General features: G+C 36.2%; 1 protein-coding gene across 6 annotated transcripts in view; it reads right to left on the reverse strand.

The window, feature by feature from the left end:
* Nucleotides 1–24958, reverse strand: part of FAT1 (FAT atypical cadherin 1) — a 104335-nt gene that overhangs the window by 26190 nt on the left and 53187 nt on the right. For all 6 annotated transcript variants that reach the window (XM_061992041.1, XM_061992040.1, XM_061992045.1 and 3 more), the window contains exons 5-11: nucleotides 22140–22469; nucleotides 21401–21611; nucleotides 17183–17322; nucleotides 8596–8871; nucleotides 8175–8385; nucleotides 1519–5583; nucleotides 720–916 (exon numbers count right to left, since the gene is read on the reverse strand). In XM_061992041.1, the coding sequence (XP_061848025.1) occupies nucleotides 720–916; nucleotides 1519–5583; nucleotides 8175–8385; nucleotides 8596–8871; nucleotides 17183–17322; nucleotides 21401–21611; nucleotides 22140–22469 (5430 nt within the window). The remainder of the gene's footprint in view (nucleotides 1–719; nucleotides 917–1518; nucleotides 5584–8174; nucleotides 8386–8595; nucleotides 8872–17182; nucleotides 17323–21400; nucleotides 21612–22139; nucleotides 22470–24958) is intronic.

The raw sequence follows: 24958 nt of genomic DNA on the forward strand, positions 1-24958 counted from the left end.
AATAAGAAAAGCTTTCCACCTGGTAACATTAACTCTGTCCAACAAGATGGCTATGAAAAGTCCATATGTGCAAAAGTAAAAAATAAATAAATCCAAAGGCTGACCATGAAAACCTGGAGCTTTCTTGTAAGGCAAATATATGTCTTTCGGGGTCCATCTTTCCATTTTTCCCCCTTCATTTCTCATGTCAATTATTGCAGAAAAACTGGTAAATGGCTTTGTAACAAGAAAACGTTCCTGGTTTACAGATTTTTGGTGCTGTTGAGTGCAACTGCTGGATAACATTCCAGCCTTTTCAACTCTTTTCTTGCAGAAAACACACAAATACTTCAACTAAGTGATGCGGCAAACAGCCTTCTTTGAGACTGTGTTTCCTTCAGAAAACAAGAGTACATAAACTACCGTGGCTGCAGCTTAAAACAATCCTTTTGGAAAAGTATGCATTAACAGAGGAAATGTGTACTACAATTTTCCTTATACTCTTCAAATACCCATCAAGTGTTGAAATGGCAACAATGAATTGTCTTTGGATTTTCATTTAGGAAATCTGTCCAAGAAATAACTTTTCTTTGACAGCATACTATCTTAGCAGCCTAAATTTCTGTTACCAACATGAAAGAAAAACTTATTTGTCAGCCTCCTTAGAAGCAATTTTAGAGACAATTCAGATTTTTATGTATGGAAGCAGCTGGACACAGAAGACAGAAGACTGTGCCTACCTTTTCACAAACAGGGCTATTATCATTAGCATCAAGGACTTTAACCTCCACCACAGCTTTACTTGCAAAGGTCCCATCAGTAGCTGTAATATTTAGAAGGTAATTATCCTTTTCTTCCCTGTCCAGAGGCTTTCTGACATAGACTTTCCATTCATTCTGTATATTTTCGACAGCAAATTGTCCCAAGAGATCACCTCCTAAGATAGGAAAAGAAACATTTAATTAAAAAAAGAGAGAGATATTGCTATTATTACTCTATCATCATTAAGTTTTAGCTAAAGAGAAAAATAAGTAAATTCAAATAAGCAGCCACTTGCTGTGGTTTTACAAGGAAATAGCTTCATTTTCCAGGTAGATATAGTCAGTAGATGCTCATACAACAAATTTCACTGTAGCCAAGAGTGTATAAAAACCAGTGTAGAAATTAATGTAGCATTATAGGTAATGTTAGATCACAACGTGCTTACTAACAAAACCAAAATATTATACTGGAATATTATTTTGTTACATCTCTTTCATTCATTAACTACATTGCTTATTTAAGTATTTTTTTAAAAATAAAATTTGATATATAAGTAAACAAATGTAGAAAATCCTTTTAAGCAAGACACACGTGAAATGGAAAGCCAAAGAGCTATTTTGTAAAACTTATTTTTCTCCCCTGAAGTATTTAATATTCATATTAAGACATACACACTATAATTCAAAATATCTGTGAGTAATTTGAACGATTAAGTTATATCTCACATCATTCCAGGACCACTCAAGTGATTATTCTGAAATTACTTGAAAGATTTACCTGTAATGTAATAAAAGACTTGTCTGTTGGCTTCTTCTGTATCAGCATCGGTTGTACTCAAGATGGCAATCACCGCACCAGGAGGGTCATCCTCACTGACTGTTCCTTTATATATCTCTGCAGTAAAGCGTGGAGGATTATCATTCACATCTGTAACAGTAACTTCAACCACAGCCATAGAAGACAGTTGAATTTTTTCACCCCGATCAGATGCAACCACTGTGATTTTATACTTGTCTCTTTTCTCATGATCGAGTTCTTTGAGAGTGGTAATCCAACCAGTTTCCATGTTTATGGCAAAAGACTCTATAACTTCCAGTTCTTGAGAAGGATCCAAGCTGTAAGTAACCTGCCCATTGAGTCCTGAATCCAAGTCAGTTCCTTTAACCTGGATGACTCTTGTTCCAGCTGGCAAATTTTCTACAATGAATGCTTCATATGGATCGGACTCCAAAACTGGTTTATTATCATTTGTGTCTTTTACCTGGATGCTTACCTCCACTGAGGAAACAACATAATCTTCATTTGCATACTGTGCTCCAACTGAAAACTGGTACCATTTTGTTGTTTCATGATCAAGATTCTTCTCAAGTTTCAACTCTCCAGTCTGTCGGTCAATCATAAAAACATCATCTCTATTGCTTTCAGGAGTGTTTCCTTTAATCAGACGATACACTAAAGTTTGATTATGCTCTGCTTTGATAACATCTATCTCAGTCCCAATTGGAATGTCCTCAGAAACGGTGTAAGAATAAAATGGCTCTGAAAATTTTGGAAGAGGCACTTCTGGTGGCAGTATTCTAGCATAGACAGGAACAACTGATTCTTTTTGGGGGGATCCACCATCGATTGCTCTAACAAAGAAGGTCAGAAACTCATTTTCTAAACCAATTAAGCTTTCTTTTGTAGTAATTACACCAGATGATGAATCAATTTCTAAATTCTCTTTAACATTTTCAGACTCTGCTTCAATAGCGTATGTGATGTCTGCATTTGTACCCTCATCAGCATCAGATGCCCAGACTTTAATAACAGAAGTACCCCGTGGAACATCAGATCCAATATTTACTTCATACTCTGTTGCTCGGAATTGAGGAGCATTATCATTGTCATCTGTAAGTATCACATTAATGGTACAGAAAGCAACTTTTCCTCCTGAATCTTTGGCCATTAAGCTAATGGCAATTACTTTTTCTGCTTGTGTTTCACGGTCAAGCTTTTCAGAGGTAAATATCTGCCCTCTCTCATTTGTGTAAAATCTGTCTTTGGCAAAGTCATTCACAATGTGGTAAGTGATGTGGCCATAGGTACCAGAATCTTCATCTGTTGCTTTAACTTGAGTCACCAAAGTATGCAATGGAGCATTTTCAGCTAGTTCAACCTCATATTCACTCTGGCTGAAAACAGGGTTGTGCATATTGGCACTGGTTACAGTTACATGAACTTGAGCTGAGCTTCTGAAGACCCCGTCAGAAACAGACACATTAAGATTATAATGTGACTTTAGTGTCTGTCTGCGTAAGTTCGAGATGGTAATAATGCCAGTTTTACTATTAATTACAAAATTCTTCTGGTCATTGCCTGTCAGAATAGAGTACTCCAGCTTGTCAACATCCGAACTATCTGCATCTGAGGCTTGCACACATGTTACAAAATGCCCTCGGGGAGCCAGTTCACTAATTTTAGCTTCATAAAGCAATTGGTTAAAAACAGGGGGATTATCATTGAGATCGGTTACATCAACAGTTACAATGGTGTCACTGCTCAAGGGCAGCATGCCACCATCTATAGCCCTTATTAGTAACTTGTGTTGTTTAATTTGTTCATAGTCCAAAGTTCTTGCTGTAACAATGAGTCCAGTGTTGCTATCTATGTGGAAGTAGTCATGACTCTCACTATTGTCCTCAACCAAATGATAGGAAATCCCCCTGTTTGTACCAGAATCAGCGTCTGTAGCTCTCACTTGTACAACAGACGTTCCAACGACAGATGCCTCAGAAAGGGTTGCAGCGTAAGACTGCTCTGTAAATACAGGAGGATTATCATTGATGTCTTCCACTATTATGTCTACAAACACGTTAGCATGTGCCCCAGTTAGGGAGTCTGTTGCTTGAATACTCAGTTTGTAGGCTGGATGAGACTCAAAGTCAAGAGGGGCAACAACATTTATAACTCCAGTGTTGAAATTGATAGTGAACTGATTGAAAGGATCGCCATCTGTGATGCTGTAGAAGACCTTAAGTCCTTCTGGGCTGTTTGCTTGTACATGTACCACAGGACTATGAAGCTGAATGTTTTCTGGTATTTCTGCACTGTAGAAAGGCTTTTCGAAAACTGGCATAGCTTTACTCATAACTGTAATTGGAACTAAAACTTCAGAAGAAAAAGCAGGGTCTCCTCCATCTTTTGCCACTACTGTGACCAGATAGTCCTTATTCAACGTGTCTGGTTCAAACTTCTTCTTCAGTGAGATTTCACCCATGGGATCAATTTGGAAATGTTCATGATGTTCTTTGAGATAGTAATGCACCTCTCCATTTCTGCCTGTATCTTTATCTACTGCAGTGACACGTTGAATAACATGGCCCACTTCAGAGTCTACTTTAACAGCAGCGTAATATGGAAGATTGACAAAAAATGGAGAGTTATCATTTACATCTTCCACTGTGACTTTAACAACAACGTGTGCAACAATCGACGGTTTATATTGTGCTATCACTTCTATGACCACATCAAAAGATTCCTGCTGTTCACGATCAAATGGTACTCCTGTTGTTGAAAGGACTCCTGAAGTTGGGCTTATTTTAAATCTGCTGTCTGGATTAAGAATATGGTAAAACAAAGGCTCATTTATTTGATTCCCGATAGCAGCAACAACAGCTATTGTTTTTGCTTCTGTGGAATTCTCTTGCACTGTTGCGGAGTAAGAACTCTGTGTGAACTTCAGCTGGCTTGCTTTGCTTTCTTTCACATTAATTTTTACAGATGCAGTGCTTGCAAATCTGCCATCAGATGCTCTCACTGTTAACTCATATCTGCTCCTTAACTGAGTTGTATTTTGTACTGTTATATCTCCAGTCTTAGGGTTTATGGAAAATTTTTCTCCAATGTTGCCTTCAATAATGGAATAAATTAATTGTGAAAAAATGCCCGAATCAGAATCAGTGGCATTTACGCTGATGACTTTCACGCCTTTATAGGTTGGAAGCAAAATGGACGTCTCGTACAACTCTCTTGAAAACACAGGAGGGCAATCATTGATGTCAATAACATAAATAGTAACATTAGCTGCATATTCTGCATATAAACGTGGTGTGCCCATATCATGTACTTGCACTGAAAAGTGGAAAATATTTGTCTCCTCGTAGTCCAGACTCATTACTGTCCGAATGGCACCAGTGCTTGAATCGATGGCAAAATACTTGCAGACAGATGGTTCAACAATTTGATAAACAAGCAAAGCATTAGATTCTTTATCAGCATCTGTAGCTCGAATTACTAATGGGATATTCTTGTCAGTCAGAACCACACTGTTAATTGAAGCTGATTCACTGATGAGCCCTGTATATTCAGCCTGCATAAAAACTGGTGTATTGTCATTCTCATCCCGAAGATGTACCACAACTGTTGCATTAGTGGACAAGCCAGCCATGTTTGTTCCTTGCACAGTCAGAGTGTAACTAGGCAAAGTTTCAAAATCAAGTATCTTCTGAGAAACAATGACACCCGAGTTCGGGTTGATAGCAAAGGCATCACCTATATTACCATCTTTTATTTCATAAACTACAGAAGACTGACTGTATGCTGTAACCATTCCAACAAAACTGCCGATGCCGGCACTTTCACTAATTTCTGTAGAATATTCTTTGGCTGTGAATTTTGGTGAGGCGTTATCAGAAACGGTAACAAATATATGCACAGAGGTCACTTCACTCATTGGTGGATCTCCTTTGTCTGTAGCTTTTACCATCAGGTTGTATTCCTCCTGGTTACTACGATCTAACTCCTTTGCAATTGTAATCATACCCAAAATGGGATCTATAGAAAAGAAATTTCCAATATTCCCTGTGAAGAAAGAGAAAAGTAATTAGAAAGAGGTATGCAGAACTTAAAGGATGATTGCTTATTTAGCTATATAATAAAAAAGATCATGTGACAAGAACAGAGAAAACAACAAAATTCCTTAGTTTTGTTTAACAAACATTTGTTACCCTCTCTGGAATGTTTTCTGTAATCAAGAGTTAGCAATAATTCTAAGTTTACTTCTGGAAACATTGCATAAAACCTAGTTAGCAAAGCCATTCAAGTCTTCAAAATAAATGAAAAAAAACTGTTTCATTTTCCATTAAAAACCCTTAAAAAGGTATTTTGTAAGTTTCAACGTTAGAAATGACGTATTTTCTTCACACTACCTTGGTCATTGAGTTCAAGGGGGTTGGACTAGATGACCTCTGAAGGTCCCTTCCAACCCCTACCATTCTATGATTTTCTGATTCTAAACTATCTTCAATATCTACTGAAGTCAAAAGAAAATTATATTCAGAAGTTAACATTAGTATACTACAAGTCACATTTTATGATTTAAAATAACTAGACTGCTTTGAAAAAAAAGATTGTTTTAATGAATTCACACTTGTGAATCTTATTTTTTTATGCAAGTATTGTTTAAATCTCTGCTTAAAAATTAATCTTTATAAACTGGACCAACAGTTACCTCTTTCCTAGTTTCCTTTCAATACATTGGCAAGTTATTCCCTGTGACAGTATTAGAAAAAAAACCAACTACCTGCTGATGATTACCAGCTGCCACTTGATAACCACTAGTTTTCTTTATGTTTTTCATATAGCTGAACTACATTACATATAATGTTCAGGTCACGTACTAAATATGGTAAGATTTAACATTTTACTTCCTTAAAAAATTACGTTACTAAAGCCATGTTCTCAGCATGGAAAAAATTTATTGGAAACTTCTGAGTTATGCACACAAGTAGGCAAGAGGGGTTTTTTGTTGTTTTTCTGTTTGGGTTACTTTATTTTAGTTGAGGCTTTAAACACAGTGGCATTCTTAGAATATCCCATTACAAATCTAAGCAGCCATTACAAACATTTAAGGAATGTTCCTTCCATATGCTTAGAACATCAATTATAATGCTGTAACCTCCCAGTAGATCAGAGTCCTGAAAAACAAATCTAAGAAAGTCTTAGATTTACTCCTACAAAAAGCTAGAAGAATGGAAGAGGACAGGGATAACGTCATTGTAGACAGCATGCATACATATTTTTTTCTTGTCATGCTTTGGTATGTGTAAAACAAGCACTATTGAAATGGGAAAGGCAAGAGATAAGCTTCATGGACATTAGTGTCCTTCTAAGTAAAAAGGTCATATTTAAAAAAAAAAAAAAAAGAAAAGAAATCCCAAACATGTATTTTAAGTAACTTATGAGACACATAAATATATTCTTCCTCTTCAGAGTATCATAATCACAGCTTTGTTTTAATACAATTTTAGGATATGTCTTCAACACTTTGTGGGAAGAAAATGAGAATATTTACTGTAAGCAATTCCTATGCTTTACAAAGTAACTTATATTAAAAAGAAAAAAAGTATTTGCACATATCACCTTGCATGCAATAGTAACTGAATAACTTTTTCCCCACTGATCTTTTAAATATACAGGTTTTTAAGCTTGTTACTGGGATTTTTAACTCAAATTATTTTCTACATTGAAAGTAGTACTGTGCATAGGTAATTAAATCGAAATAACCTTTTATTTCCCCAGACACAGTGCCTAAATAGTTCAGCATCTTGGTAATGGCAGGCTTGTATCTAGATTTAAAGGACTGGATTGAAATGTACTTCTATTTGGGGTAAGTGAACTCAGTCTATGTCATCTTGCTTTCCCATTATTCAAAATTGCCATCATTTGAATTGCACTGTTATAGGCAAATTCAGAAAGATACTCTGACATTGAAAATAAGCAGCAGCAACTAATGTGCTCCTCCGGGATGCAATCTGAAAGGAACCTTAATGCCAAATCGACCAGCCACTGAAGAATTTATTTTCTATTTTATAGAGCTAGAATAGCAGTCCTACTATCTAAAATCTGCCAGAATGAACCATGCGAAGCAATGCCTTCCTTGCTACATCTATCAGGAAATTTAACTTAAAAACTGGGACTATTTAGTGGTTAAGTATATGGACATCTAGAAGTTACATTTGAGCTCCTTTCTTTCACCTTGTGCTTAACACCAAAGCACTTGTCTCAGGCTCTTTTCATTGAATCCTTGCTTTGCCTGTGCCACAAAATATCACTTAAATTATCGAAAAAGAATGACTTCAGATCTGAATTTAATGCTTCAATAATTTCTCAAGGGGTTCTCTTAAGGGTTTATAGGTACCTTTTTCTTCTACTGCTACTGAGATGTTCCAAACGTATCTAAAGAATAACATAAATAGCTAAAGGCAAGAGATGAGTGTTTGTCCTTGTAGTTTTCTTTTAAATTCTCTGAGGTCATATTTAAATACATCTCAAGGAATACAATACATATACCTGTACTGCCCTCTTCGTTAAGTATTTTTTTACATGACTGTAGTTGAAACAAGTATCAGCAAGCACCATTTCAAAATACAGATGTATGAAAATCAATATACCTGATTCAATAGTGTACACAATTTCTGCATTTTTTCCTTTGTCCTTATCTAATGCTGTAACCTGGAGCACTGCTGATCCAACAGCTGCTGATTCATACACCCGTCCTTCATAGGAAGAGCTGGTGAACCACGGCGCATGATCATTTGTGTCACTGACATTAATGACGATTCTAGCATAGTTGCGCTTCACAGGAACATCTTGATCCCGAACCTGAAACAAAGTATTGCTGGTGATTAGCCTTATTATTTCAGTAGTTCATCAAATATTAGGAATACTTCAAGGTTCAATATGTGCCAGTCACAGCGACAAAGACTGCATGTAAATTAAACATTAACAATTGCAATCAGAGAACAAAATAAAAAAGACATTAAAAAAGATCTGTTTGATTTTGACTACATAAGAAATTTTGTGTTTATTTACCATCACTGTGAGAATATGCTGGTTCATGGTCTCATGATCCAGTTTTTCTGAAGTATAAAGAGATCCAGTTCCAGGGTCCAGACGAAACTTTTTAAGACTGATGGGATCAGTGCTGCCCTGCATGGTATAAATCAATTTATTCTTCTCATCTCTATCTGTGGCACTGACTTGCAGAATTTCTGTCTCTGGTATGGTGTCTTCAGGTATAACAACTTCGTATTTTGAAGTAGAAAACTGAGGCCTGTGATTATTCGTGTCTATAACTTTGATGTACACCTGAAATGATACAACGGAAGGGGAAAGCATTGATGATATTTGGGAAACACAGATGAAGAGCAGATGCTTCATTAAAAATCAGACCATAATACTGAAATAATTCCATCTCAAGATAATTATTTTAAGGGACGGGGAGACATCTAAGAAGTGAAGAAAAATCCTACTGAATCCAAATCTGCCTCACCTTCCCCAAAGTTACACTGTAAATCTATATGATCAAAAATGCCTTCGTTAAGATATTGTAAATGAAATAATTTTTTCTAAAGTAAGGCAAAAAAAAATTCCTTAAGTAATGCAGGAATTAAAAACAACATATAAAAAAACCAAAAACTGTCAATAGGATCAAAGGTGGGAAAAAGGCCTTTTTATCTGTGCAAATTTTGAATTTTAAGCAATGTCTTCGAAGGCAGAGGATGCACTGTTCTCCTCCTTGCCCTCACATTCAAACAATTCTCTTTCACCTCCTTACATTTCCAAGCTTAGGCAAGAATAGATTTCCATCAAAAGTGTATTATTTTGAAGAATCACAGGTATTGTTCGCTCTTCTTCAGCAATATAACACAATATCACCATAGGCAACTGGTCACCAACACAACACTGAAGTTACAGCTATATTAAGTTCAATGCTTCAAACTGCATTTTCCTACAGAAGTTCATCTTGGTTCACCTATGTGCTGCTGTGCATACAATACCCTCTTTATCTGAATAATAATGTTCACTGGAATCACACAAGAGCCCACTTGCCTTTCGCAGCGTGAAACTTGTTTGAAAAGGGTAAGACAGTCACCATCCTGTTCCTTCAATAGTGATAACGGCAGACAAGCAACAGTAAGTAACACAGAGGAGTTGGCAGGTGGACAGCAAAACTCTAAGAACATGTGGCTAAAATCTAATTCGTTTTGTGCCGCTCATATAGTAATGCTTTTAGCCACCCAAAGGCTAGCTGCTTTGTATAAATTAAGTGACACCTACAAGTGTTTAAAATAAGTGCTTATGATACAGTAAGTAGGTTAAATTGCTCTTTGAGGATACTTATTGTTTTCCATTGGTACCTGGTACAGAGATACAATTTAGACAAGATGCCAAACTGTATGCAGCAGAAACTGGATGAGATGAATCTAATGGTGGTAAACAATAAGGGAATGACACACATCTCACTACAGAAAACTTCCTCAATTTCAACCTAAGTAACGAAGTCCCAGACTAACTTTGGAGGCACCACAAGGCAAACTGATTAATGAAACTGAGAATCTGAGAACACAAATACTGGGTGTGGAACTCTTGGGATAACTTTGTATTATAATATAGGAAAGTCTTCCCAAAAACTGAGATATTGCCCACTCCTGTAGCTCAAATAATTGTCACCAGAAAGACTATTTTGACCTAGAATTTCACTTGGATTATAAAAAAGGACAAGCATACAAAAGGGAATCTAGGAATGGAGTTGTGTCATGGATTTGTGAGGAGCCACTTTTGCTTGGTAACGAGGAGGGGGCTGCAGTGCAGACCTGGTAAAGAGTTCTTGGACTTTCCCCTGGCTCTTAGGTTCAGACCCACCTCTGGCCCGGCTGGGCCAATCTGGCACCCTCACTATTTAAGGACAGGAATTTGAAGTCCTTGAGTGGAGGTGCAGGAGTGGTACAAGATGGAGGCTACCATGTGGACCCCATAGTCAGAGGAGGAAAGACGGAGATGTGCTGGACCAGAGACCCCTTTGCAACCCATGGCGAGAACGCAGGCTGTGCCCCTGCAACCCATGGAGGGCAATGGCAGGACTGAGAGCCACCAGCAGCTCCGTGTGAGTGTGCTCACCTGAGCTGTACACAGGGGGAGGAGATAAAGACACTGGGATCAGGGTTCTAAGCCCGGGAAGAGGGGAGGGGTGGGGAGAAGGTGGTCTTAAAGGGCTGGTTGTGCTCTTCATCATTGTACCACTTTATGTTGTTTTCTGTTTGTTTTGGTTTTGGGTTTTATGGTTGTTTTTTTAGTTGGTGGTGGATTAAACTATTTTCTGTTTTTTTCCCCAAGTTAAGTAGCCTTGACTGTTTTGTCTGGGACCATAAGAGGCAATTAAACCCTCCCTGTCCTTTGGGAGTACCAAAGTCTATGGAACATCATTCACTACTAAATTTAACTGTAAAATGAACAGCACAATTGAAAATAATATGACCTTAAACACGTGACTTTTTTAGATTATCATAATTAGAGAGGATGTAGTAAAGCAATACAAGACTAGTTGTTGATTTCTTTTTAAATTCTGCATAAATTAAGTACTAATGCACTTCAGAAGAAGAAATATGGAAGGGTCCAGTACAGTCACTTACAGTTTTAGTAAAAACGCCACTCACTGAACATTGGTGTTCAGGAAAATAAAATCAAATGAAGATGGCTGACAAACTTTTAAAAAAACAAAACCAAAAAAGCAGAAAACTCCAAACCTTGAAACAAAGAAAAATATACAAATATTTTCATATAAATTAAAGGTTAAAAGATCATATGCAACATTTAATCAATGGATACTATGCTTCTGAAATGAACACATCAACAACTTTTCTATTCAATTCCACTTTGAAGAGAATATTAAGTTCAGACTCAGAAAAATAGGAAGTAAAAAGATAAAACGTCAAATTTTATGACTTTAAATCAAAATTGCTATTCAAGTTCATGTCTATTTCCCCCTCAAATGAGGAAATACAGAAACTTTGGTAAAAAATGGAGGTGAGAAGGACAAAGCCACTCCAGAGCAACTGTGTTAGATGAATCTTTCGAATGGAAGACATGGACACCTGTGGTGCTGGTACTGCAGAGTAACACCACTTTTAGAATAAAGCCTTACAAAAATCTGTGCAAAGTATTAAGTTAAATGCCAGGAATGCAGTGACTGTGAAACCAACATTGGTACCTACAAGACTAAGCACAGAGCCAATGAACCAGCTTAACTGAGAAGCTATCTGTTAATCACACCATCAGAAGGACTTAACATCAAATTCCTGTGGTACTAGCTAGTGAAGCAATTAAAATGACCTTAACCACTAAACATATACGGAGACGTCCTCCAAAAAAAGGTATTGTTGAGTTAAACAGATCAGGAGACAGCTCCTCAAAATGTGCAACACTATTAAATATGAATTATTAAAAAAATACTGCTAAATAATAAACATAATGACTCAGTCACTATAAGCAGCATGTTCAGGTATTCCATTGCTTATCAAATTACTTGCTCAGGCATGCAATTTTACTCCACACTGCTAAACACAACTACAAATACACAATTTGATCTCTCAGTGCAATCATTTTAAATATCTTTAAAATCCAATCTCTATCTTAGACTGAAGTGAAGTGAAAGCTGGTTTATCTACTTTAGGACTCATTTCTTAAGTCACTGATGATGTTACTTTATGTCCCTCTGCAGATTCTGATGGATAAGCATAATGGAATTGATGGGCACCCTTTTGTTAACTAACTGCATGCTGGGCTGCATTAATAAGGAGAGCAAGATTATTCCCCTCTATTTTATACTCACTGATGGGAACATAGATCTACTACAGGTTTGGCCTCTGCAGTCAGAAGAGATCTTGACAAACTAAAATTAACTCGGTAAAATGCCATTAAAATCAAGGGTGACCTGAAAGCTCTCCATCCACTCTGTGAGGGCAGGGCTGCAGGAAACAGAGACCCTCTTCTTAGAGATGCACAGTGAAAGGACAAGAGTTGACACTCATAAGCTCCACCCCAATAGGGAAACTAATATAGTCAGACATCAGAAAAAAATATTTACAAGGAGCATTGTTAAACACTAATGTAAAAGCATGTTCAAGGAAGAGGTTGTCATGCCCTGTCATCCCAGGCACTTAGAACCTGACAAGTTCCTGAATAACCTGATCCAACTTCACAGTTTACTCTGCTTTGAGCAGGAGTGCCTTCCAATCTAAACTATTAAATATACTAAGAAAACCCTACTTTCAAGATACTGACTTTGACTTTTGGTGCTAAGTAACAAGTATTAGATGTGCAATTTCCTTTTAAATTTAAGAGTACTAAATTTTCATGTAAACTGTTAAGGTATTCAAATTAAAGAAACCTGAAGCAATAATTGTGATGGCAATTTTAAAGACACACACAGAAAAACAGGGTTATGTGATTTAGGTGGATCTGCTTTGCCAGGGGAGTGGGACTAAGTGATCTCTAAAGATCCCTTCCAACCCCTACCATTCTACGATGATTCTACATACAACTGAGAACAAAATACATGTAAGCTTGTGTTAAGTACCATGTGTAATAGAATAAAAACATGAACATTTCTCAATGAAATTATAAGATTAAATGCAAATGAAATATACTAGTACTGTATCTCAATAAAGACATTGTATATGATAAAGAGGCATACTACAGACAAGTTTAATGTTAACAGATCATAATGTGATCCCTCAAACAAAACGGTATGGAACTAAAGAAACTTGTCTGATTTTGCAAGTCTATGCAAAGAGCTATGTTGCACAATTCACCGAGAGTGATGTAGTCTGGTTACACAGACAAAGTAGTCCTGAATTATTTAGGGGAAGGACTTGAATCCTATTAATTTTTTGACAGGTGAAACATAAATCTGCATAACAATACAATGATTACTAGTTAAAGAGAAGATATGTGCCACTGACAAAATATACTCAGTGCATAATATTTAAACAATGTTTGTTTGGACTGTTTTAATCTAATTTTTAATTTACTTTTATATTGAGTTTAAAATTTTCTCCTCTCTCAATTTATAATTACTTTATAGTTACACTAAGGTGTTTATGATCATTTTCATAAAGTTTTGAATTCTAAAATTCTAAAAGTTATATTATTCAGAGATAATATAACAGTATTCCAATTCTAAAATGTCTCTAAGGTGCAGTGCGGTGATCATTGAGTAAAAATGCACATTTAATCAATGAAGATTGTCTATCTTTTAGTCCCAAAGCTTAATATTCATATAAAATTTTCAAGATTAAACATTCTGCAATAGCAGAGCAATAGGTAAAATGCTTGCAACTAGCTTTAAACCATCTTAAATATTACTTCTAGTGAAAAAAAGTGATAAACATAGCAATGACTGAAAGTGTCTATAACAAGAAGCAGGATATTTTTTTCTTCTTTTTTTTCCCTCCAAAAAGCAACTCGACAGTTCATATACTGCTACTCACAGCCTGTGAATAACCTTTTCTATTTCAGGACAAAATGTTATAAAATGAAACCATAAGTATATTGATTTGTTCTTTGAATAATATTCCTTCCCAATGTGACAACTAGTCATCTCTAACATCATCTGTCAAACACCACCACTGTTTGTCCTTGTTTTGCATCATGCATTTGGCATTTAGATGCATGCAAAATTCTCTAACAGCCTCCACGCCTACTGCTGCTGTATTTTCAAAAAAGCTATTTAACTGAAATCCTGAGAGCCAAGTGACCTACAGATGTTAATGGCCTGAGGCCAGCAAATGCTTTCTAGTTCAAAGTCAGATTCAATACACTGATTTTACAAAGTAAGATTTTTGTTTCTTGTCCTCCTCCTAGATGTCTATAAAATGTCATTTCCTTTTTCAAATGAAACATAAAATTACTACATCTGCTGTTAGTCAAAGTTTGTTAAACTGTTTACTGGATTTCCAGTGTTTACAACAATTACTTTGTAAACTAAAAGCTATGTATGGTATATTGTTTTTCCTAATGTGTGCACTCAGTACTCAGAATTTCTTTTGCCTGTCACTCCATTCTTACTGCTTATCAGCTCTTAGAATAATCCAACACTATATTAACACCCAAACTTTATATATCATTTCAGCAGTAAGTAATGGAATTTACACACTGGCAGCCATAATCACACCTTCAACTTTGATTTCCTATCAACGTTTTTGATTCCCCTGAAGTTAAGTCTCATCTGAAATGCATCTTATTAGCGATAGTACTGAGGGCTATCTTAACAGATTAGTCCATTTGGGTGGTCCAGGAGATAAGAGAATCAGTTAAAATTTGTCATCTGTTCATGTACCAACAGTTAACAGAGTTTCAGCTAATCCCTCTTCCTCAATCTATATACCACAGTAATGTGAGACTCAAACAGCAAGAGCATGACTTATGCTTATCCCACAAGCAGAGGAAAAAGGAAGACAATGCAAAAGTCCTTGTACTTGCTTGTAATAGAAACCACAGTCTCTGTTCCTGCTAACCACCTGAGAGAAGAAAGACACATAAGAAGGCAAATCACAGAAATAAGATATGATAAATTTGAGACTACTATTCTCCATTCTTTTACAGAAGGCTGCCATGGTAAATGTCTCTAATGTCCATGCAATTTTACAAAATGCTAAAATAATAGTTTAATTTAAAGAAACTGGACAAAAGCTACACTGTGCACTTCAGAGAAGAACTAAATGAATTGCATAACCAAGAGGAGAGAAGCGGTGAGCATTAAAGTAGTTTGTGACCTTCCAATTCTCAGTTATTCCAGAAGACAAAGCAGATTATGGTTCACTGTGACAGCTAAGGGTGTCTGCATACATTCAGCTACATCAGCAGCTCCACTGGATAGAATATCCGCAGTCACCAAGACCTACACGTATGCAGCCTTTACTAGTTCCCAGGCTACCTTGACACACTCTGCATGGTGGCATATTTGCTGCATTCTTGGGAGGGTGGAAAAGTGCCTGTGGAAAGCCTCTTGTTGTCTTTCTGACTTCCCTGGCAAAAGGAATCTTTTTCTAGCTGGATTTAGGCTTCTAATTTTTTTCAAACTAATTCATACCTTCTATTCAGCATTCTCTAAGTGGTATAAATGAATTCACTCAATATATTTACTACAACTAGGCAATAAATTTACAGCACGATTCTCCAGACCTTTTTTTGGTGGTTATCAGCACCAGAAGCAATAGCACTACAGCTAAGATAGCAGCACATTCTGCCTGGGGAACATGTTGTTGTATTTGAGGATTTGTGGTGTAGAATATCACTCACAATTGTCACCATTAAAGGAAAAGGCATCTCTCTAAGGAAACTGCTAAACTAGCAGTCTCCTGCTACGTGATTTCATCTCTTTGACCTATCAAGCCTCCAGACACACAGTCAGCTCAATAAATAGGAATAACAGGAATGGTTAGGAGTCCTAACCATTGAGAGGAAACATCTTTCCCTCTAGTCAAAAGGAGAAAGACAACATATATGACATTAGAGAAGACAACAGAAGTACATATAGACTGCACAGAAATGGAACTAGAAATTGCATTCATAACTCAGATTTCCATGTACAGAAAAGACAGTAGCAACCCACTAATTGCTCTTTGAGCTCCTGAGGAGTAAGTCAATGGCAGGGGTTGATAACAGACACATCACTGTCCCAACCCAATCATTTTAATTTAACAAATAAATTCTTTCCTTTTTATGTGGAAGAAATGTGGAGCTCCTCTATGCACGTGGCTCTCCATTCATACCACCTTTAGTCAAACATTACTTCCAAGTATACTCAGCTTCTGAGCTGAGAAAAGAAACTAAGTAGGGAAAAACAGAGTGACAAACATCATAACGTACTTTATCTCCAGTATTGTCACAAAAGGTTTCTGCCTTAAAGTGAAATTATTAGTCCAACTGCAAAGAATTGCCACCACCATGAAGCCTTAGTAGAAAGGTAATTTGAAAAAAACTTGGTCTAAGCTAGCTCTTTTGGAGAGTGTTTATTAATCTCTGCCTCCACTGAAGGTAAAAGTATTCAGGAAGATAACACAGAGATGTTATCATCTAAGTGTTGTTTCTGTATGTACACTATGCAGAAGCAGCAGCTCAGTTTCATAAAATAGCACTTGAACATTGTACAATTTGTCATGCACACATCTTGGGGGGAGGGGGACAATCAAACCACCTTATAATGGTGGTCTTTTAAATTTCAAGCAAAGTAATCATATTATTTGGTGATTTTGAGGGAGCTAGATAAAGAGAGGTAATTCACATAAGAGGTATTAATCCTTTTCACGTGAGCAAATCATGCATGGAAAGGCTTAGTTTTTGTTTTCATTTACTCAGCTAATGTAAGAACATGATACAACTTAAAAACTGCTGTTTCAGACTGTAGTATAGTAATACAACCTTCCACCTGGACCACCAAAACACATGGCTCGACAAATATTAGAACTTGCTCCTATTTTAGACAGAGTTATTAATTTACATAAACCATATTAACTGTCTAGGATGAAAAAAATGGCAAGCAGAAAATTCAAAACTCTCCCCAATTCCCAGCTACAAATTCCTCCTTCTTTAAGTGCTTCATTAAAAAGTCCATTACCTGAGTGCTGATAGATCTGGTTCCATCTGTTGCCTCTACTGTCAAGTTGTAATTCGATTTCTGTTCTGCATCAAGAGGTCTAGCGACAATGATAGTTCCAGTGCCCTTGTCCACATCAAATCGACTGTCATAGTTGCCACCTTGTTCAGGAAATTAGGAAATGCAGAAGTTCATAAACCACAGCACTCTTTCATTGTTTTCATGTATGATCATGTTGTGTCTTCAGATGCTTAATGAAGGTGGAACTATATACACATATACTTATAGACAGACTTATTTTAAACCCTTTGTTGGTTTTTTTGTGGGGTGGTTTTTTTTTTTGGTAATGTGATATGCTGCTACTTACAGATATTTTAAACTTACTGGTTTTGGACAAAGCTGATTTGTCTGGCTCATGGAAACTTAGCTGGTAGATTCTAAGTGAGATTATTTTTTTAAATAAAAAAACAACTGAATGTAAAGATTCCAAATACAAGGAAACTGAGAAATAAATGTTCTAGCTTATTTTCTGAAAAGTGTCAGGATAATTTGTTAAGAAACTTGCTTTGAATCAAAAGAATGAAAATTCCAAATCAGAGCATGAATTACTAAAATTGTACATGACTATAGATAAGGCTAAAAAACTGCAGTGCTTTCAAAGGATCTTCAATGCTGAGTATCTAAAGAACTTTTTATCTACTCTTAGTGAGATTAGCAGGACTCAGATGAGTGCTAAATGTTTAAATATGGCCAAACTCCTTTTCCAAAGCAAATAATCTTAACTTCCCTTGTGAAACTTCTTGAAATATAGTTAAATAACCATGTAGATCAATAGCTACACTTAGTCGATTAAACATTTAATTGATCATCATCATGCCACTCCAAGTAGACTGTCATGAGAATACAACGTCCATTAAGTTCAAATATTGTTAGCAATAATAAATACCGCCACTTAACTACAACTCCTTTAGGCATCTCAATAAATTGCTTAAAATGGAGGAATCAATTTTTATTTTGGTCAAGTCTGTGATAGATATGGCAAACCAATTTCTCCTAATTACGTGCAAGTGTTTTTCTAATTATGCCCTACAAGGACAGCATTCAGGTATCATATGGGTCCCTTTTCTTTTAAAAAGGTTTTTTACATGTTGTGTTTTGTAAATCACTAAATGTCTTTTATGAAAAGCCAAGGCTAGAAGTGAAAGGTTGCAAATTTACATCTAATCCAAGAAAGAACAATAAATACTGAAATGGGCTCCCATTCACATGTAAAAAGGATTTCACATTTAGAAGGTTCCATTTCATGACAGACATATCAGTTTAGGAAAGATGGTCTGGATTCTGCTTCACTGGATTTAAGATATTTGATAATGACAAAGATAATGTAATTTTTCTGTTTTCACTGAAAGCTGACACCTCTTACTGGCCCAGCAGCAGTTGCTGAATCACATGGATGGAAATAAACTGCATAGTATGAAAGGCAGTCCTTTTTTTTGTTTGTTTTGTTTCTTTGTTTTTTTTTAACAGGGGTACAATAATTTTTTAGTGGCCCTTGTGCAAGATGTCAGCTTCAGAAAGTGAGTCTCTAGCTTTTCTTTTATAGCTAGCATGTGATACCATTTTCTCTGATGGCTCAATTAAGTTCTTTCCATTTTAAAGGAAGAGTATAGTAAGCATGTATGAATCCATTTATTTTCTGTGACAAAAGGACAAGCTCCCTGATCAATTTTTTTTCCTTCCTTATCAAGGAAGGCATTGCCTGATTTTTGTAGCAGTGGTGATACCTGGTAATCCACTGAAGCAGAACTCAACCTTCTCCATCTGATACATTGAAAGTGTGGCAGCAATAGTTTTGGTGAAAGCCAAAACTGGATGCTCTGTATTGATGCTGTATAAATGTAATGATGACAAAACAAAACAAAAACAAACCTGTCACAAATGCAACTGTGAGCACTTTGATTTCCGAAGGGTTAATAAAATAAATATTTTATAAATGTACGCTTTCATGTCAGATCTCATAATCTGGTAATAAATTATGTGATCTCAGCAGATACCTTCTGCTGTACAGTTCAGGTCACAAGCCATCTGAAAGATGTAAAATACTTCACTAGCAAGCTTGTCTCCTGGCTCAGCCAAAAAGAAAGAAAGCATGGAAAGCAAGCACAGAACACAAAGGAAAGCTGTCAATCAAATTAATTCATGCTATTAGAAACAGTAAAAGAGGCCAGTAAAGCGACCACCTGTAAGAGTAGCCGACAACTTCACAACGCGATCATATATCAAACTTTCCCAAATATTTTTTACTAAGAAAGTAGTCAAAATAATAAGGTTTATTTTACAGTGCATGGACAAATTCAGCTCCATCCCCTTTGGAGTTTTCTGTATATGTCTTTCTAAAAATAGCAGGCAAAGATTTTCTATATTAAGAATACAACGAGAATTCTGTTGAATGTCCAAACTGTGCTGCATGCTTAGAAGGAGCGAATCAAAATACTACCATCATCAGAGTTCTGTTCAGCTGTACACAGTGTTCAGAGTGCACAGTAGTTGAAGCAAACTAAAAAGATAACAAAAAACCTACATCTCTAGTCTAATTAATAAATTTTGCTAATAAAAGGCCTGAGGAAACATCATTGCTGTACTCTGGGGAAATTCTCAAGACTTTTGAGACCTCTTATCTACTCACTTTCATTTCTATAAACTGCTCACTTTTTCCTGATAATATCCCTTTCTTAATTTTTCCTTTAACTAACTCTTTTCTGCCTACAGATGTTTCTGTTTGCTGCTGACTGGATAGTCCTGTTTGAATTGGAGCACACAGAACCTTCTCCTCTCTCCTGCTCATTTTTATATTTTCTGCCTTTCAACTCCCCTGTCTATGTGTGTGTATGTTTGAGAGAAAAGTAAAGAGCAACCTCAGTCCCAAACTGCCTATTCTAATACAGAGAGTTTTGCCCTTCTGAGAATGCCAAAACACACTTTGAACTCCATTCTCTCTGTACAGATCTCTAACCTGTGTTGGTTTCTCCAAATGCAAGCACTTTTCATTCAACTATGATATATTTGAACAGAAACTGGTCAGTTTTTGGTTTGTTTTTTTTTTTCCCCCCCAGAATATATTAGAAAGAACTGTTAAAAAATTATTTAACACATTAAAAAATATTTAACACATTAGCAATGATTATTAATGTCATCCCAGGTTGTTCACATATGAAGCATGCATTCAGGGAAGAGTTGTGTCTACCCTGACGTGCTTGAAAGTTTTCTGAGAACATTCTCAAGTATTTGGCATTTGTGTATTCCTGCTACATGTATCAGTTTTACAAACTTTAACTGTTACTGTTCCCAGCATCCCTTAGGAAATACATATCAGCAAACCAGATCTTTAAAATAATCAATTTTTTAAAGAATAATGAAAAAAATGTTCTCCCCCACAACTTAATACCATAATGATGGCTAAATTTTCAGGAGTAATTAGGGTGAAAAATATCCCTCTCTCTCTTCTGAATGTGGTGGAAGAATCCCAGTCTGATAGTGCTATCTCAAAACCAGAAACAGCTCACTACAAGGTATCTGTCCTGCAACAAGGCTGTGCTATTCTCCTCGATTCTAAAGCATATAACACAGGACAAAACTTGGTTTTAGTATTAGCTATATATACAGTGAACACTCTGTGTATTACTGGTGCTCCAAGGTCTGCTAAGCAAGTCTAAAATTAAAAAGCACTATAAATTTTGTCACCACAGTATATTACTGATCAGAATTCCTCTTGTAATGGTGAAGGCTAAGACATAATATAGTAGTAAGAACACATACAGAAAGAAGTTTGCTGGGGTTAGAAACATTGCAAGCTTTCATTTTAGTATTGAATCAAGGGATAGAAAACTTAGTAGAAAGGGATAGAAAACTTTGCTCTGAGTTAGCTCAGAGCAAAACAAGAAAACCAAAATCCAATATGAACAGGATAATCTCTCTTTGGTTGTACTATCCTCATCTGCAGAAAATTGGCATTTTATTTCTTTCCCTAATCTACTGTTTATGAGATTGACTGACACAATATTCATAAGTCACTTCCAAAACTGCAACACAGCAAATATTTTGCAATGTAATTTTAATCTTTGATATATAGTGGCATTGATAAAAACTTGAGTGTTTTTTATTTATAATGAAATAAGCCCTCCAGTATCTTGGACTCCATGCATTTGCTTCTAATAATAAAAGTCCTTTAGGCATCCTTACCCGTTATGTCAAACCAAAGTGGTGTTCCAAGAGGTTCAACAGCTATTACACCAATCATGTGAGCAACTGGGTCACTTTCCATCACCGTAAAAGAAAAAAATGCTTCCTCAAAATAAATGGGCTCTGTGGGTGGGACGGGCTTTGGAATCCATTCTATGTGAAGCCGTGTAGTTGATGACTTTTGTGGACGACCATTATCCACAGCTTTAATCTGTGAAACAGACACATGTTTTAAGCTATGGGATCACAGAAATCATTATGTCACATAAATGGAAAGTAGTAATAAGCTCCAAGCATGTTTGGTTGTGTGAGATACATTCGAAAATGTTATGTGTCTTGCAGAGTGCCACTTGCCCTTCATTATCTGGGTAGCAAATGGAGAAAAAGTATGCAGCACCTGATAGTAGCACAAAAACTGTTACCATAAATTCACTTTTAGTTTGCTTTCCTCCTGAAAGACAGACAAACTGATTGCTTATGTTCCCTCATCGTGTTCATTATCTGTCAAGTTCTGGAAAAGAACAGCAGTTTCTTGACTCACTTTCTCAACACAAATATCTGAATTGATCCTTTAAAAAAACAAAACCCCAAACAAACAATCCCACAAAATAATACTTCTGGAAGCTCTCATCCTTCAGACACTGCAGTCATTCCTCTGCCGGCTACTGAATAAGAAGTGACAAGAATATAGACAAAAAGACCACTCCGCATATTCATGATACACAAGATTTTGACTCACTGAAAGGATATCATAGTCCCTTGCTGCAGAAAATTTCTTTGATGAAACCACTCCAGTTTTTGGTTCAATAAAGAATTTGCCATGTTCATCACCATCTTCAATGCTGTAGGAGATCTCTGCATTGGGGCCTTCATCTTTATCTGCGGCAATTACTCGATAGATCGGCTCTCTCTTAGCAGCTCTCTCTCGTTCTGGCTTACCACGCTCTGGAAGTCGGATTTTGTAGAACTTTTGCAAGAACTGAGGCTTATTGTCATTCTCATCTAAGACCTTCACAATCACCCGTGCAATTGTTGATTTTGCAGGAATACCGTTGTCTGTTACCATTACCTAGTTGTATTAAAAATGATATGGTTAGTGCTCAATTCAAACACAGACCTTTTAACTATGCTCTTTTAAAATCACATTTTCCTACAATTGTAAATTCATTCCTTAACTCCGGCTACTTAAAATCCATTATGTAAAGCTATTCAGTGAATATTTACAACAAGCACTACAAAGTTGATTCAGATACTATATTAATATTTTGACGCTTGATGTATTGCATGTAGGTGTTGAATGATATATATTAAATTTATTTCACTATTTTGCAGCATTGTAACTGAAATATTAACTTGAGTACAGGAACAGCACACATGCAGAATATCTCTGATAACAGCTTGACTGTAACAATATCTTAACGTATTTTCAGCCTAGCGTTTCCTTGCAATTTTTCAATTTAATAATTTGATTTTACACTTCAAAAGATGCAACTCATAAGAACATATTTCAGAATTTGACAGGCTTATGCACTAAAAATCCCTCATATTTTAAGACATAAAATCACTACCTTGTTTGAAAGAAGTTTAAAAAGAAATTGATTAGAGGAAATTGATCTATGGAGATATGCTCATTTAATTCTACTGCACACTTACCAAGGCAGGAGAGGAATGCAAAATTTTTTTTTTTTTGTCTAACATTTAATGTTTCTACACAGATTCTATGGGAAATGTATTACATACTGCAGTTTCATTCTGGGTTTGAGTTTGCAAGTAAGATACAAGTCTTTGCTGGCAGGAAAATCTGTGTAGGAGTTAGTTACTACAGTAGCACCAGGAACATACAGTTGGTCTCAATGACCTTGAAGGTCTTTTCCAACCTAAACGATCCTATGACTCTAAGACGAGTGCTGTAAAGGGTGTTAAACAAAAACAACCCCCTCTAATCCAAACAAAAAAAATCCTAGTCGCCACTGATACAGGATAATCCAGTTCCAACAAGCCCATATTAATTTGGGAAGAACAAGTGTTTTTCTTCAAGAATGTGGGTGGCAAATTCCTTCACTGGTTCTTAAGATGCGCTCAGAAATAAGACTATGGAAAAACGTAAGAATTCAAGGATAACATGTATACAAAACAATGCATACTAATGGCAGACAGGAATTGAATCCCTGATGAAAAACTGAATTGGCATTGACATGAATAAGCACATGACCAGATCTTATATTTTTTGTTCCTTCTCATCTCTTTCAGAAAAAAAAAAGGAAATATAAATGAAATATGGTACAATTTGCAAGCACAAAGGAAACAAGCATGAGCAAAGTGATTTCATGAAATGCAACATGAAATGCAAACATTCATATTCATCTCTAACTGACAGTAGGATTTCCACATATATGAATATCTTTTCACTTTAGGTCTTTTAACAGAACATCTCCATTCAGCCTTCAGTTTGCAGAAAATCCCCAAAAAACCAAAACACATCCAAAAAGACTAAATTCCAAGGGGTACAGAATAACTTGCTCGTTAACATAAAATTAGCACTGCCTTGAGCTGAGCAGAAAAAAAAGGGAAATTTGATGAAAATCTAATTTTGTTTGAATTCAACACCAATTCTGAAGGCATTACTGACATAACAAACAGAATACTAAGATATAAGAGAATAACATGAAGCTAATCTAAAATAATTGAATGAAAACATAGCAACTGGCATTCAGAAAATAGTTAAAAGTTGGGAATAAAAGAATGGAGCATATCAATTACAATCATGTAAGCAGAAGTGCAATCAAGGATTAAATGTAATAGCGAACAAGGAATAAACCCACCAACCCATCTGGTCAACATTTCAATGCTCAATTAATTAACCAGATGCTCAGCACTTGGCTCATAATATTGCCCATCATTCTGTGCTTTTCTGGGTTTCTTTCCAACCTATTTTCAAAGTTGTAAACATAAAACTAACAAATGAGAAAACTGCTATTTTGGGCCACGCTGTCAGTATTGCTCTATAGTCAAAGAGTTCTTCCATTGGATACTTCATAGACTTTTATTTAAGACTTTAACAACCGTCTGGGATTCAAAATGAAGGAAGAATGAGGAATTAAAAATGATACTAGCAGACAATAATCAATATCACAAACTAAAAAGCAATCAGCTTAATCTGCTATGCTGAAGCTGGGAGAATTTATGTACCACTGTGTGGTATGGTAACCTTAAAAAAAAAACCTTCCTGAGTTTTGTATGTGTTGTCTTGCTATAGCTCAAGGTTAATTTGGCAGTAATGACTGCTGACAGACAACTGCCCACCACATCACACTGCTAGTGTGATCGCTGGCATAAGTTTTGCCCCAGAACAAGCAGCACACTCCCACAAACTGCCTAGCTGCAGTCTGAGAATTCACACAATTCAGGCACTGTTCTCTACAGGCAACTTGGACATGGCCATTTTGTTCCAGCAATAAGGTATAAGCAATCAAAACCATACAGTGTCAGGTGGCTTCAGGGTCAGAGAACAATCCACACCTCATTTTATTTACTGGCTAAATCTAATACAAAGCTAGC

Source organism: Colius striatus, chromosome 3 (genome assembly GCF_028858725.1).
Source record: "Colius striatus isolate bColStr4 chromosome 3, bColStr4.1.hap1, whole genome shotgun sequence".
Classification (NCBI taxonomy): domain Eukaryota; kingdom Metazoa; phylum Chordata; class Aves; order Coliiformes; family Coliidae; genus Colius; species Colius striatus.